Source organism: Frankliniella occidentalis, unplaced genomic scaffold, assembly GCF_000697945.3.
Source record: "Frankliniella occidentalis isolate FOCC.00 unplaced genomic scaffold, Focc_3.1 Scaffold78, whole genome shotgun sequence".
Lineage (NCBI taxonomy): Eukaryota > Metazoa > Arthropoda > Insecta > Thysanoptera > Thripidae > Frankliniella > Frankliniella occidentalis.
In genome coordinates this window covers 715,888-728,559 of record NW_026267208.1, presented here as the reverse complement: position 1 = coordinate 728,559, position 12,672 = coordinate 715,888, and the positions used below count along the sequence as shown (strand labels likewise).

Sequence of the window (12,672 nt, the reverse complement as noted above, 5' to 3'; positions counted from 1 at the left end):
CTACTGGGATTTTGTAACGCTACGTACCCCATTGTCTCTAACGACCCGCCTGAAATGTATGCAATTTGTGCTACAAAGCCCCTGTAGGTAAGCAAACTACAGACCACAGCCCATCGCCCCCCCCCCCTGTCGCCACCCCCTATACCGCGCCTGACGCGGGGGGGGGGGGGGGATCGGCAGGAAGTCGACGTTGATTTTATGTCTCTTGGTCACCTTCGTGTGTGCTGAAGGACTAGGGCGGCACGACCGTCACCCCTTTTTTTATTACTGTTTTTCGTGTTTTATTTTTAATAACCGTTGCGTTGTGTTTCTGGTGAGACGGGTATTTGCGAGCCGCTCTAAGCTGGAAAAGAGTATCCATCGACATCACTCGGTGCAGAACATCTTATGTGGGATCTTAAACACCGGCGCCGTCTGTTCAGTGGAATTCCCCGCGGTAGGTTCCGCCTCCGTCGCACAGGGCTACTTGAAAATGTCCTAAAAGCCACCCTAAAACTTTTTCTTGTTTGATTGTCTGGTCTGGCCGTCACCGCACCGAATCCCTCCTGCAGCATCCACCTCCGCACACGTAAAGGAGAAAGTAAAGAGCAAAACACACAAAACAGTAAAGGTTAAACCTGCAAACAGAATTTACTGGCCGAAAGATTTCTCATAGGCAGCTGTGAGCGAATCTCTGCCTGCTACCCGTATCGATCTACGACGATCGACCAACAACATTCTTATGTCAGCTGTGTGCCGTTGCGCAGACATTGTCTGTCTAATTTTTATCTCTCTTGGATATTTTTAACTCAATTTTCCGCTACTCCAAACATTATCATGGTAAGATTCTGGAGCTTTTCCCCACAGAACTTGCTGATTTTCAGGGAAAATCGTTGAGGCCTTCCTACAGAAGAAACTCCCCCTGTCTGGTTCCTATCTAACCCCTTATCTCTACTTGTCATTTCGTGATCTAAACTATATCGTGTCTGCATTATTTTTGCTTGTGTTGTGGGTTTATTGCCCCTTGACCGCACTGGTTCTGCCACACTCTTGATTCTTGGTGACGTTCCTCACTAGATTTTTGCTTAGTATGTTCGTTCTGTTGAAGCCTTCTGGCTTCCCTCTTCAATTCTGAACAAAACTAAAGTGTTTTGAGTGGCATATCCACAATTCTTTAATTCAGTGCTCTATTGTTTCAAGTTTGATGTTGTTCCCTGTCTCTCTGATAACTTTTCAATTATTTTCTCCTTTTAAGAGTTGCAACCCTAACCTTAGTTATTGTTGAAATTTCTTCATAACTACCTCTAAATTTTTATTACAATATCTGCTTGAAATTAATTTAATTTGTTTTGCATTTTTGTACTTCATCCTCATTTCTTTGTGTCTATCTATTAGTCCTTCACTGAGAAAATCGGCCAGCTCATGCAGCGACCTGGTCAGGATGCTATTCCCAATGATGATGTACCATGGTGGATGAAGTACGCTGGGAGAGGTCTTGGAACTGTAGGAGGAGGAAGTAAGTTTTGCTAACTAGTATCCACTGCTATTTAATTATAGGTTAAGTTTGTACCATTTACATAGGAATAATTTTTTTTATCTCTTGCAGTTGCCATCTTTTTGGGCATATGGGCAGCCACTGGAATCCTCTTTGCACAAATAGACTGCCTCATAGCTGGCATTTGGCAAATGTATGTTGTTAAATAAATTCTATTAGTCTGGATTTATTACTTCCAGAAGAATCAAGAATATTCTGTTTTTATTATTTTTAATCTCAATCTGTGTTGTAATTTACAGGCTAGCCGGCTTTCTTGTCATTGTTATTGAAGCACCTTGCTGCTGCATGTTTCTTGACTTTGTGCAAAGTGCAAGCGATTTCATGGAACAAAAGCCATATTATTACCGGGGTGCATTGTACATTGTGTAAGTGTTTGTCGAATGGTTCAGTTTGAGCAGGGGTCATGGATAAAAACAGTGCTAGTCAGAGCAAGAGTGACAGACTCAACCCACAAGAGTGAGAGAGTGCGATTGACAACACCCTGAGTTAGAGCAAATAGAAAATATAATTCTTAAGCTTCAAAGTTTTTTGTCTAACATTTTGTTTTATCTGCAGGATTTCTTTGCCAGCAGTTGTTCTGTGTCTTTCATTGAGCACGATCTTTGGCAGTGGTCTTATTTTTGGCACCGGTGTCATCTATGGAATGATGTCTCTTGGTAAAAAGTGAGTATTATCTATCTATTTGTGACTTTTTAAGATTTTATACTCTTCATCAACATTTCCCACAGTATTTCTTAGTACATGAAAAATCTCATGCCTCAACTGGTCAGTAGTTTGTAAACAAACTATTACTACACTTACTACACTCCACTAACAGAACAATTTTCATCTTGCCACTTAACAGGAATTGGGTTATTGTAGAATTATGATTCACAATTACCTTAAGCTACTTTTCCCTAATACTAATAAATGCTTTATGAAGAGCTTGTGCTGTGGTTGTGGGTCTAAATGTTTTTACACACTAATCTTGTATCATAACTAACACTTTTTGTCTGTGTGTTGTTGTGTGTTTGTGTTGACAAGTATGATTGGGTGCTATCTTTAACATGTGTGTGTCTGCTCCATGGCAGAGGGTCTCGTCAAGACATGGCTGCAATGGCCTCCCCGACGGGTAGTGTCCCTCAACCTGTGGACCAAAAGACTACACTCATGGAGGATCCTGATGTTTGGCGTCCTTAAATGGGCTCCTCATCTTTGTGCCAAAGCGCAGAGGTGCCCGTGAGGCAATTAACCTTTTTGTTTCTTGTGTGAACATCTTTTAGCATGAGAGCATGATTTGAAATTTTGTATCTGTAATTAGGAAGTATGCTGAGTTTTTTGTTTGTAATTTTCTGTTTGAAACACTTTTTAAATTGAAAGGCAATGTCATTTAACCATGCCTTTTCAATTTCAAGCTTTTTTTTTTGTTTTTCCTTGTAAACTTTTATCAAAGATTAGATTAACTTCCAAGGGGTGGTTAGTGGTTTCTGTCAGTCATGAGCATATAAATTTCTATTTTTAAATTTTTTTGAAAGTAATTTTTCTGAAGTGTATGAATGTGTCTGGTAGAACATTGACCTACGCACCATTGAGGTCCTTGCCATCCTACTTCCTTTATTGCTTGACTTACTTGAAAGTTCTAAAAATATTTCTTGCTTATGGTTTCTTCACACTAGACTAATTTTTTTCAAGCTATACTTTTAGTAGCCTAGCCTAGGTCATTAGATGGTATAGTCTCCACTTTGGAAAAGTGACACTTTTGAAGGAATTTTGCTGTTGCTGCTCTCAGTCATCACGAATGTTGACTTCTGACGCCTTCTGCTATATGATTTTGCTATAGTTTCGGCTCGCTACGCTTTCAATTTTAATTTTCATTATGTTTGATGTTTTCTTGATCTGTTGATCCTTCAAACGTAATAATTTAAAATTATTTTTCCCAGGAGATATTTTTAACATGAATATGTGGAGTACATTAAAACTTTCTCCACCAAAATTTTTTACAATCTGCCCTTTAAATTGATTTATTTTTTAAAACTGGAATGACTAAATGTCTGCTTCATCAGCCCCACATTTGCTTGTTCTATGGGGAGACAGTAAAAAAATTTCTTTGCTTTCTGTGCATGTCAACAATTTGACTTCTAAGATCTGATGTGAGCCAATACTGATTTTTACACAAAAAAACACTTTTATGGAAAATCTGTCTTTTTAAAGTTTATTTTCTTTTAAACTTGTTTTTGATCAGCAAATGATTAGATACTTTAGTCAAGTCGTACAGTAGTTCTGTTAATATGTAGCTTTAGTAGTATGACTACTTCATCAAATGAAAGCGCTGTCTTTGTGTGAGTGAGTGTGTGTGTGTCTGTGTCTGTGTCTGTGTCTGTGTCTGTGTCTGTCTGTGTCTGTGTCTGTGTCTTCAAGAGACAGATCACATACTCTCTTATTTATTAGCTAGTTCGATTCGGAAGCTTCTTTGATTGGCTGGAAAATCTGTTGTTTGTGCACTAGTAGTTCTACTCACTTGATACCTTTCAAAGAGTTATGTAGCTGCTTTCATATCTAATCTTATGATATTTACTTTTTGCAGGGCTTCTGCAGAAGAAATGAGAACAAAGGCAGCAGCAGGTGTGGATGCTGGACCAGGTGGAGTGGCACCAGATGTGCAGTCGCACATGAAATCATCGCTAGTAGATAATGCACAGCCTGTTGCGTTTACTGGCTCCCCGTATGACAGCAATGTATAACTGCATGCTCAAAGTTGTAATAATTGAACAAAGCCCTTATTTATTTCTGTGACCCTTGCATTTAGGTACCTTTGAACGGTAATATGGTAAAAGATTAAATTAATGTAATATGCTTGACGGTTGTTATGCTGTGTTGATTAAATGCATCAATTGAGAATGCGGTTATGCTGTGCTAGAAAACTGTCAACTGTGAGTCATTTTGTAGGAAACTGCAGAGGTTTGTTTGGTAGTATCTTTTAAGAAACTAAGGATGATTGAGTCATTATGTACGTAAACTTTCTTAGCGGATTTGCATCTACAATGGTATTAAAAACCTTTGTAGATGGAGCACATTCCAAAGTTAGGGTGTGAATGTGTGTGCTTGTTTTGCTTATGTATAATGTACATGAGAAGGAAATAGGATAGTAATTATTAGGAAGTATTAAAATACGAGCGGCAAGTTTTAAAAATACATGTATTTGGAGGTACTCTGGCTTAATCTTATCCAGACTTGTTAAACTCCCTAGTTGTACATGTTTCAAATTCATATTTTATCTTGTAACTGTGTGTTGTATAGTAGGCCCAAGTGTCCCCAGAAAGTCATGTACAATTTTTCTGCTTAATGCAGTGGATCTTTACATTATCAAGGTCATAATCGAATTAGTGTGGTTAAGATATATAACTGATTGTTTAGCAGAGGTATGTGTGCAGCTGAAACTTATTGTTTAGCAAAGTCTAAGTTTAATTATCTAATTATTAATTATTCCTGTCTTGTTTCAGATAACATATTTAATTATGTACTGTTCAATTTGTGAATGTGACTGAAGCTTTTAGAATGTTATGTATAGTTTGGACTATTCCTTTTTAATTTTATTTTGATTGAAAGCTGTTCCCCATGAAGTGTTGTTGAAGCAAGGCTTACATATTTATGTGTCATTCACACTGTTTTTGCTCACCTTAGTGTATTCTGTAGTTTATGGCAATAACTTTCCATTATTCCTTAACTTCATATCACTTCAAAATTATTGTTGCTATTTTTTTCCAAAGTCTTGCCAAAGCTTCAACACTCCAATTGTTATTGTTTTCTCTACATTCTTCCAAGTATTAGTTATACCTTCCAACATATTCCCTTCACCTGCATCCCTGTTCCTTTTTATTTTGGTGATGCACAGTATACCTCTAATTTTTAATAACTTTTTTTTGAATATTCATGGAACTACGTTCTACTTCCTATTTGTACATCCTCTTCTCTATTCACTGAAAAGATGCTTTCATTTTATCCATTTTCCCATTTTGGACACAAGGTACTTATTTGTGAGTTCCTTGAGAAAATGTGATCATGTTCTAGGTTTATGAGAATTTTATTTCATGTCTTCGCTGCAGTTCTAACAGTTAACGTTGTATAGTACTATTGTAAAAATCAAGCTGGTAGAATGCATTACATTCAACAGCTTTTTACATGTTGAGTCCCATATGACCACACGTATGGCCGCAGTAGCATGTAAAAGGGGACCCCCCTGGGACTCAACGTGTTATTAGGACAAACTTTGTCTTAAAATACTGCATACTATTGGGTGGGTTAATCACTAAGCTGATGTGGTTTTAATTTGTTTTCTTTCTAATGTTACGTTTAAAATTTCTATCATATTCATGTTCTCAGTTTTAATAGACTCCTCTGTGAATGTCTTCCCTATTCTGTTTTAGCTGGGGCTCCCATTCAACAACAAATGCGAATTTTTTTGAAAAGGGAAGCTTTTGAAGCCAAACTACTTTTTTTCCCTCTTTGTCTGTCATTGGAGTATTTCAGATACTTTTAGAGGCTGATTGGTTTTTGTATGTTTAAGATTTGTTTGTAATGGAGGAAAATTCTTACCTACCAAATGTAGTCAACTAAACCTTATGTTTTTTTATTTTAGAATTGTAAAATTTCAATTTCAGCCAAACATCAATTCTTAGACCTACAGTACTTTAAGAAGCATCAAAAGTTCACAGTATTAATTAATCTAACTCTCCAATGTTTAAACATCACTCAAAATTCAATTCAGTTATTCTCAGTATTTTTGAGAAAATTGTAATGTTCATTTTAGATGGCTTCCCTAGGTCAAATGCCTTCAAACCCTTTTCAAGTAGAGTATCGGTACCTTAGAGGCTAGCAACCGTATCTAGAGGGACTATTCCGATTCCAAATTTGACAAATCGTAAAGTTACATAGTTGTAGGCTCTCAGTTTTACTTCACTGTTTACTTCTGTGTCAGATTGTGTCTCATTCCCCATAAAACATCAACTTTTTTTTAACCAAAAGGTTTCTTTTCGACTTTGAGTGGAAAAGGAATTGTTAATTGTTTTTACTTGATTTCTTGAGGCATGTGAGTAACCATCAAATACAGACTGATGAAGCCTATTTACTTGTGTCCTTGTTTCTTCAAATCTTTGTCTATATATCCACTTCATACCATTTTGTGTAGACTCTTTTTGTTTTGCCTCCCAATTTTTTTTTTAGGCTACTATAATTAATATGTAGTCAAACTTGAGTCTTAAATCACTAGCGCAAAACATATCATGTTATGTGAATTGACTAGCTGCTCTGCTTCTATAATATTTCATAAATCTAATGTGTGTGGTTATGACTGTTTTGTTTACATTTGAGTGGGAAATTAATTACTGTTGTATGTGAGCCTCTGCTCACAAGTGTCTAGGTATTTTGTGTTTGATTTTTGGCGGTTCAGAGCACCACAATTGAAGCAGAATGTTGTCACACAAAGATAGAAGTAATTATGCCCGTTTTCCCAAACCTCCAATTTTGAACTGCCACACAGTTCTACATGAAAATTTATCACAAATTTAGACAGGTAGACCTTCTTAGTGATCAGTATAAAACTTGTACTTTGTTCATAAAATCATTTCTTCATAACAAAATTTATTTTTTTGGAACAAATTATTATTTTTTTTATTTTCACAAAAAATAAAGGTTTAGTAAATTGGGGATTTGGATTTGTACTGCTGCTGCTGGTTGATTTTGTCAGTGGAGAAAAACTGAGTTTGCGTGGCATAAATATTGCTGCTAGACATCTTCCTTAAGTGACAAGGTACATTCAGAAATATTTTCCCGTTCCTTGTTTCTAAATTTATTGAATTTTCAGTCAGGTAAATTGAGGGCCACTAGGTAAATTGTATTACCTAGAAAATAATATACTGTATTAGCTCGTACAAGAGCGAAGCCTCATTGTTTTATTTGAGGAACAATGTATGAATTGATATCCTTGTTTTAATATTGTGGAAAGGGATATGAGGAGGATTGGGATAGGGATACTCCATAATAAGAAAGTTTCAAACCCCCTTTATCATGTTATTAGTATTCATCTGATGTTTCAGTATATTAAATGCACAACTGGAGGTTAAAAGAAAATAAGGAACACCTTTCCCCATGGCTGTAAAGCTTTATTTATGCCACATATTGAAGAAAGTTGACATCAATATGGCTGTGTTTCTGGGAAATGATCTTCAGTTTGTCAATTATCAGCCTTCATTCTTTTGAGACTGTTTTGTCAACTGAATAAACAAAAAAGTAGAATAAAACACAGGTCATATTAACATTTATTAATTTCCTTTTCCCATCACTACAGTTAGGAGCTTAGTGTTGAACAGTTAAAATTATTAACTTTATCAGTATCACAGCCTTACATGGTCATACAATATCCGCAGCACTCACAACTTACATTGCTTTTCTTACTCTACAAATTAATCGACAAGTCCATGGTGCTGTACCTGGTCTGGCATCCTGCGAATGCACCATTAAAACATTGCATAGGTCCCCCGGGACCCCGGTCCCGTCAGCTTTCTAATCAGCCCTTCTTTCTGTACTTGCCAGCTTGCACGCCCGCTTTGCACGGAGGACACAGTCTATGTCCTCCGTGCCTTGCACCGCTACAGTGTTTTCAGGACTGGACTGCTCTGCGCTGCATGCTTCTCCTCCGAGAGGCCCTCTCCTCTCTCTGACGTACCGGACTTGCTCTCCTGTCTCTCTGAGCGCCCCACCAAGGCGCACCCTAATTGTTCACTAATGAAGCAAATTACAAACACTAATGCATTGCCTACACTGTAAATCCGGGGTGTCCAGCAGGTAGGCGACAAAGTCGCCTGACCCACAAAACTAGGTGACTTATGTCGACTTTCCGCTGGACACCTTCTGCTGTTCTTCCGGGTAATTGCATTGTATGAGTTCAGAGGAATTCCACCCATTGTGCCCATGCGATTGTCCGGAAGACCGGAAGGTGTCCAGCAGAAAGTCGACATAAGTCGCCTAGTTTTGCGGGTCGGGCGACTTTGTCGCCTACAAGCTGGACCGAGCTGGACACCCCGGATTTACAGTGTACCTTCCATCTTCCCCGGCGAGCCGCGCAGGCCATTTATGAATATTGGCTGTGAAGAATAGCTCTCATGCCACGTAACTTCATTACTTCATTAAAGAAAACAAAAGAAAACATTGTGTACGCAACATTCACAAACTTGACAAAATTATATCACAGATGAAGCCTTGATTTAGTCTTACAAGTGACAGTGGTTTTATCTCACGGTCGTAAGGGGCTGCTGGAGTTGCTGCAGCTCCACCTCGGTCTTGTTCGCCGTGCAGAGTTCCTCTCCCCGGTCCACACAACGCCGCATTCTGCGGGTCGCCAGGACGCCGAAGAGGGCGGCGAGCAGCGGCAAGGCGTACTTGAAACCGGTCTCGCACCAGCGCAGGGTGAAGGTGGCGTGCCAGGTGCGTCGAAAGGTCCAGGGGTCGTACTGGTCGATGATCTGCAGGGAGCGGAACGGGAGTGAGGTTCGATCGAGATCGAGTCGGGTGTTGCCGGATGGGGAGCTGAGTGGGTGGGGATCAGTGGTGGGCGCCGAACCCTTTGGTCTTCCCTTGTGCCGGATGTATCAGAGTGGACGCTGCACTGTTACGAAACCGCGGGGGCTATGGCGCCTTACACGGGCGAAGGGAGTAGGCTAGGCTACCCCGCAACACTGCAGCGTCCGCCCCGATACGCACAGTGAAGTAATTTATTTTTCGTAATACAAAACTAAGGGCCCCTCCCCGCATGTACAGGCGCCCATTCTTGTTTTAGTATAAACTACGTCTAAATTAAGACCACAATGCGTCACGATCGTTTCGTCGCCCGTCACACTTATCCCCATCCGCCCTGCCCAACTAGCGGGTAAGGGCTACGCCGTAGCCGCTACGGCTATAGTAGACCGGACAGACCGGACAAATACCGACTCACTCACCGACTCGAACCACATGTTGGGAAGAATCGTGCCGTCCTCGAACGCGTCGAGGTAGTTGCCGACAAGCGGCGCTTTCCGCACCATCATGTTGGCTTGGATCCGGACCGCGCAGCCGAGGTTCAGCCCCAGTTGCTAAACAGGGCGAGCATGGAAGTGATTATAGTATCTCGCTGCGAACAAGAGCTCCGTGAGCGTGGGTGCGAGGGTGGGTACGGTACTCACGGGGTGCAGGTCCAGGTAGAGCTGGTGTTTGTCCTTCTCGGGCTCGCCAACGCCCTCGACCATCTGGCGCAGCTTGGGGTCCCCCTGGTAGAACCGCGGGAAGGACACGAACACCGGTGCGTCTGTGGACCAAACGAGCGTTTAGGGCGTGTCGCGGCATCGGCGGCATCGGCCAGCCGGAGGTGGCGGTGAGCGGCGTGAGCGCGGACTTACTCTCGAAGCAGGGCGCGTTGGGGAACACACCCGACGGCCACTCGCCGAAGTAGCGCGGGGTGAAGCACGCGTTCTCCGGGTTGTCTCGGGCGTTGTGTAGGAAGTCGGCCGGCGGGGTGTAGCGGTAGGCGGGCAGGACGCCCATGGCCAACCGCTCCTCCTGGAAGTCCAGGTTGATGCGGCGGCACAGGTCCACGTGGTAGAGGTGCAGGCGCTCTCGCGCCCACAGCGGGCCCTGGTAGATGGCTCCGATGGCGCCGTCGATGCGGTTGCACTCGGGCTCGGCCCACGCGCCCAGGTCGGGCTTGCCGTCCAGCGCGACCACCACGTCGATCTCCGAGTGGTTGCGCGTGCCGGTCTGGATCGTGTACTCGTGCGCGTTCACCCCGCTCCGCTGCGGAATCGACACCCGGTCAGGACGAGAGGACAGCGGGGGATTCCCATCACCCAGCTCGTTCACCCCATCCCGGTGCGACACTGTCGCCGTCGGCGGTCACGACGAGATAACACCCCCTCTTAAACCTGTTTATTATATTTCAGCGCGTTTGGTTTTATTCCAGGGCCGGCACGGTAGGGCTGGATGGTGAACCGGTTTCAGCCCAGCCCCGCGTTGCCCGGCTCGACCCGGCCGGCGGGAGCGTGGAGCCCCTGCGCGCGAGCGCCTAGGCCGGCCCGCACTGCATGCGTGCACCAGCTAGTGCGAGGTGGCCTACCCCGCAGGCGCTCTCCTCGCTCCACTGCCCGAGCCGCCCGTCTCCCGCTGCCGCATACGTACCGACGTCAGCATGCCGAGCCTGGGCAGCTTGGTCCCGATCATGTCCAAGGCGCCCTGCGCCGCGTCGTACAGCTTGTCGTTGTAGCCGAAGAGGTATTCGCTGACGCGCAGGGTCTCGAACGCGCCCTTGTCGACGTCGAGCGCCCAGATGGCGCTGCGGAGCGCCAGTTGAGCCGCGAAGCCCTTGTCGCGCACCAGCGAGATGCCCGTCTGGAGGCAGATCAGATCCATCAGCACGAACCAGCATACATCAGTCGGAGCGTACCCGTCAGCGCGTACCAGCACACACCAGTCGGCCAGTCGGAGCGTACCCGTCGCAGCACGTACCAGCATGGTGCCAGCACACACCAGTCGCAGCCTATCCGTCCTATCCGTAATCGCCGCATACCCGTACCGGTGCGTGCTTGCTAGCTAACGCCATGACCAGGCTCGACTCACCAGCAGCGGCACGTTGGGTACCACGAAGACGTCTTCCTCCGTCCCGACGGACTCCTCCGGCACGAAGGTGAACAGCCTCTTCTCGCGGTACGACACCGTGTCGCCGTCGCCATGGAACGTGACGTTCACCTTCTCTAGTTTCTCTCTGGAACAAGCGACGCGACAGGTAATACGGCGGGTGATACGGGTCTATATGTCGACAAACAATGGTCGATGCGAGGCTATACTCACCGATACATGTAAGGCCCTATCTCCTCCACTTTGAGTTTCTTTGCGTCTCCCCGCAAGAACTCCTCCGTGTTGGTGTAGTTGTAGATGTATACCCGGGTGTACGGCGTGTACTGCGGGTAGCGCCAGTCCATGTAGTACATGTCGCCCTCCCGGTACGTCAGGACCTGGCGCGACACATCAACATTATCAGTCCCATTTGCCCGCTGGCGACATGTGCCAATATATGGCACGCCGACCCACCGGCGGCTAAAGACGATTTGTCTTAATTACCGAGTCAACGATGTTGTTGACTGTGGCAGTGAACCACAGGACGTAGGCCCCAGCCAGGCAGGTCACACTCAGCAGCATGAGAGCGGCCACTGGCAGTACAAAGCAACGTTTTTAAAACATCACGTGCAAATGCACACACAGAGTTCAAAAAACCTGCCTGTCGATCGGAGACGTCGTACCTGAGGCTAGAGTCCTCGTAGTGAATTGCCGTTTCCAGTACTTGTGCTTGATCTTGCCACCGGACTGCGCCAGCTCATAGTGCAGGGTGGACCACTTCCTCTCCAGCACCGTCATGGCTGCTTCTCTTCGTTCTGCAAAAGTCCAAGGAGATGTTACAGCTTGCAAGCTCTGCCCCATACAGCTGCGTCCAGCTCGCGATGGCACATCACATGATAGGGCAATCAGCCGTCTGCAATATTTTAAACTCGTCCCCGTTTCGCTTCGTATGTTTTATTGATGATATGACCACATTCCCGCCCACACTGTCTACTCGCGGTTGCGGTCCTTACGGCCGCAGTCGCTGGTGCTCTGTCGGACCACCACCTTCTTCCCACCGGTAGGGGGTCGCGGGTCGCCGTAACGCCCACATTTCTCCTCGCTGCGCAAGGTCAATAACGCAGCGCACGAGTACTACGACCGCGGTGCCGGTGACGTCACCAAGCCCGGAGACCGGGTCCCGAAGCCGGACCGTCCGGACGCGGCGGTGAGGGCGGTCGAAGCGCCCCCATCTGATCAGTGCAACATTATTTCGATTATCCCAAATTAGAGACAGGTCCGTCCGAAATGAGACGGCGTTGTAACTCTGAAGCTGGCCGATTCGCGTCAAACGATCAACGTCACCATCACCAAGAAAAATAAAACTGAGCGTAGGAAGGCGAGGGAACCGGTCCCGGCTTCGACGCGCAGCGGAGCGGCGGCTTGAGTTGGGTCGGAGTCTTGACGACAGGTTGAAGTGGACCCGGGTCAGGCCGGTAAGATACATTCGAGACGATATGATTTTTTTTTTTCATTTAATTGTT

At 44.6% G+C, this 12,672-nt stretch overlaps 3 protein-coding genes across 9 annotated transcripts in view; 2 read left to right on the top strand and 1 right to left on the bottom strand.

The window, feature by feature from the left end:
• Positions 1 to 685: 685 nt before the first annotated feature.
• LOC113203138 (calcium channel flower) lies at positions 686 to 6,634 on the top strand. Of its 6 annotated transcripts, none has more exons than XM_026417686.2 (7): positions 686 to 819; positions 1,375 to 1,495; positions 1,586 to 1,667; positions 1,774 to 1,899; positions 2,090 to 2,197; positions 2,605 to 2,757; positions 4,098 to 4,246. In XM_026417686.2, the coding sequence occupies exons 1-6, from the start codon at positions 817 to 819 to the stop codon at positions 2,711 to 2,713; spliced, it is 549 nt and encodes a 182-aa protein (XP_026273471.1). In that variant the 5' UTR covers positions 686 to 816; the 3' UTR covers positions 2,714 to 2,757; positions 4,098 to 4,246. The 6 variants fall into 6 exon arrangements, with proteins under 6 accessions (XP_026273471.1, XP_026273487.1, XP_026273478.1 ...); XM_026417702.2 differs by having other exon boundaries at positions 2,605 to 2,746; positions 4,098 to 4,245; XM_026417693.2 differs by having other exon boundaries at positions 2,605 to 2,752; positions 4,098 to 4,245.
• A 1,175-nt stretch (positions 6,635 to 7,809) lies between these two features.
• On the bottom strand, positions 7,810 to 12,212 carry LOC113203129 (lysosome membrane protein 2-like). 2 transcript variants are annotated; one of them, XM_052268834.1, is made up of 10 exons: positions 11,833 to 12,212; positions 11,654 to 11,742; positions 11,384 to 11,547; positions 11,153 to 11,297; positions 10,715 to 10,924; positions 9,940 to 10,333; positions 9,727 to 9,848; positions 9,505 to 9,636; positions 8,783 to 9,030; positions 7,810 to 8,689 (listed from the first exon to the last, which is right to left on the bottom strand). In XM_052268834.1, the coding sequence occupies exons 1-9, from the start codon at positions 12,008 to 12,010 to the stop codon at positions 8,797 to 8,799; spliced, it is 1,668 nt and encodes a 555-aa protein (XP_052124794.1). In that variant the 5' UTR covers positions 12,011 to 12,212; the 3' UTR covers positions 7,810 to 8,689; positions 8,783 to 8,796. The 2 variants fall into 2 exon arrangements, with proteins under 2 accessions (XP_052124794.1, XP_026273435.2); XM_026417650.2 differs by having other exon boundaries at positions 7,810 to 9,030; positions 11,833 to 12,206.
• Positions 12,031 to 12,672, top strand: part of LOC127749684 (uncharacterized) — a 9,264-nt gene continuing 8,622 nt past the window's right edge. Inside the window, exon 1 of the mRNA XM_052268844.1 lies at positions 12,031 to 12,096. Coding sequence (XP_052124804.1) covers positions 12,031 to 12,096 — 66 coding nt within the window. The remainder of the gene's footprint in view (positions 12,097 to 12,672) is intronic.

Excerpts from the sequence above, each read along its gene's own strand:
- LOC113203129 (XM_052268834.1), bottom strand. The coding sequence starts at position 12,010 with ATGGGGCAGAGCTTGCAAGCTGTAACATCTCCTTGGACTTTTGCAGAA. Across the intron at positions 11,548-11,653 it reads TCAACAACATCGTTGACTCG|GTCCTGACGTACCGGGAGGG; the intron begins GTAATTAAGACA and ends GTGTCGCGCCAG. Across the intron at positions 10,334-10,714 it reads GGCTCGGCATGCTGACGTCG|CGGAGCGGGGTGAACGCGCA; the intron begins GTACGTATGCGG and ends TCGATTCCGCAG.
- LOC113203138 (XM_026417661.2), top strand. Across the intron at positions 1,496-1,585 it reads TGGAACTGTAGGAGGAGGAA|TTGCCATCTTTTTGGGCATA; the intron begins GTAAGTTTTGCT and ends TATCTCTTGCAG. Across the intron at positions 1,668-1,773 it reads ATAGCTGGCATTTGGCAAAT|GCTAGCCGGCTTTCTTGTCA; the intron begins GTATGTTGTTAA and ends TGTAATTTACAG.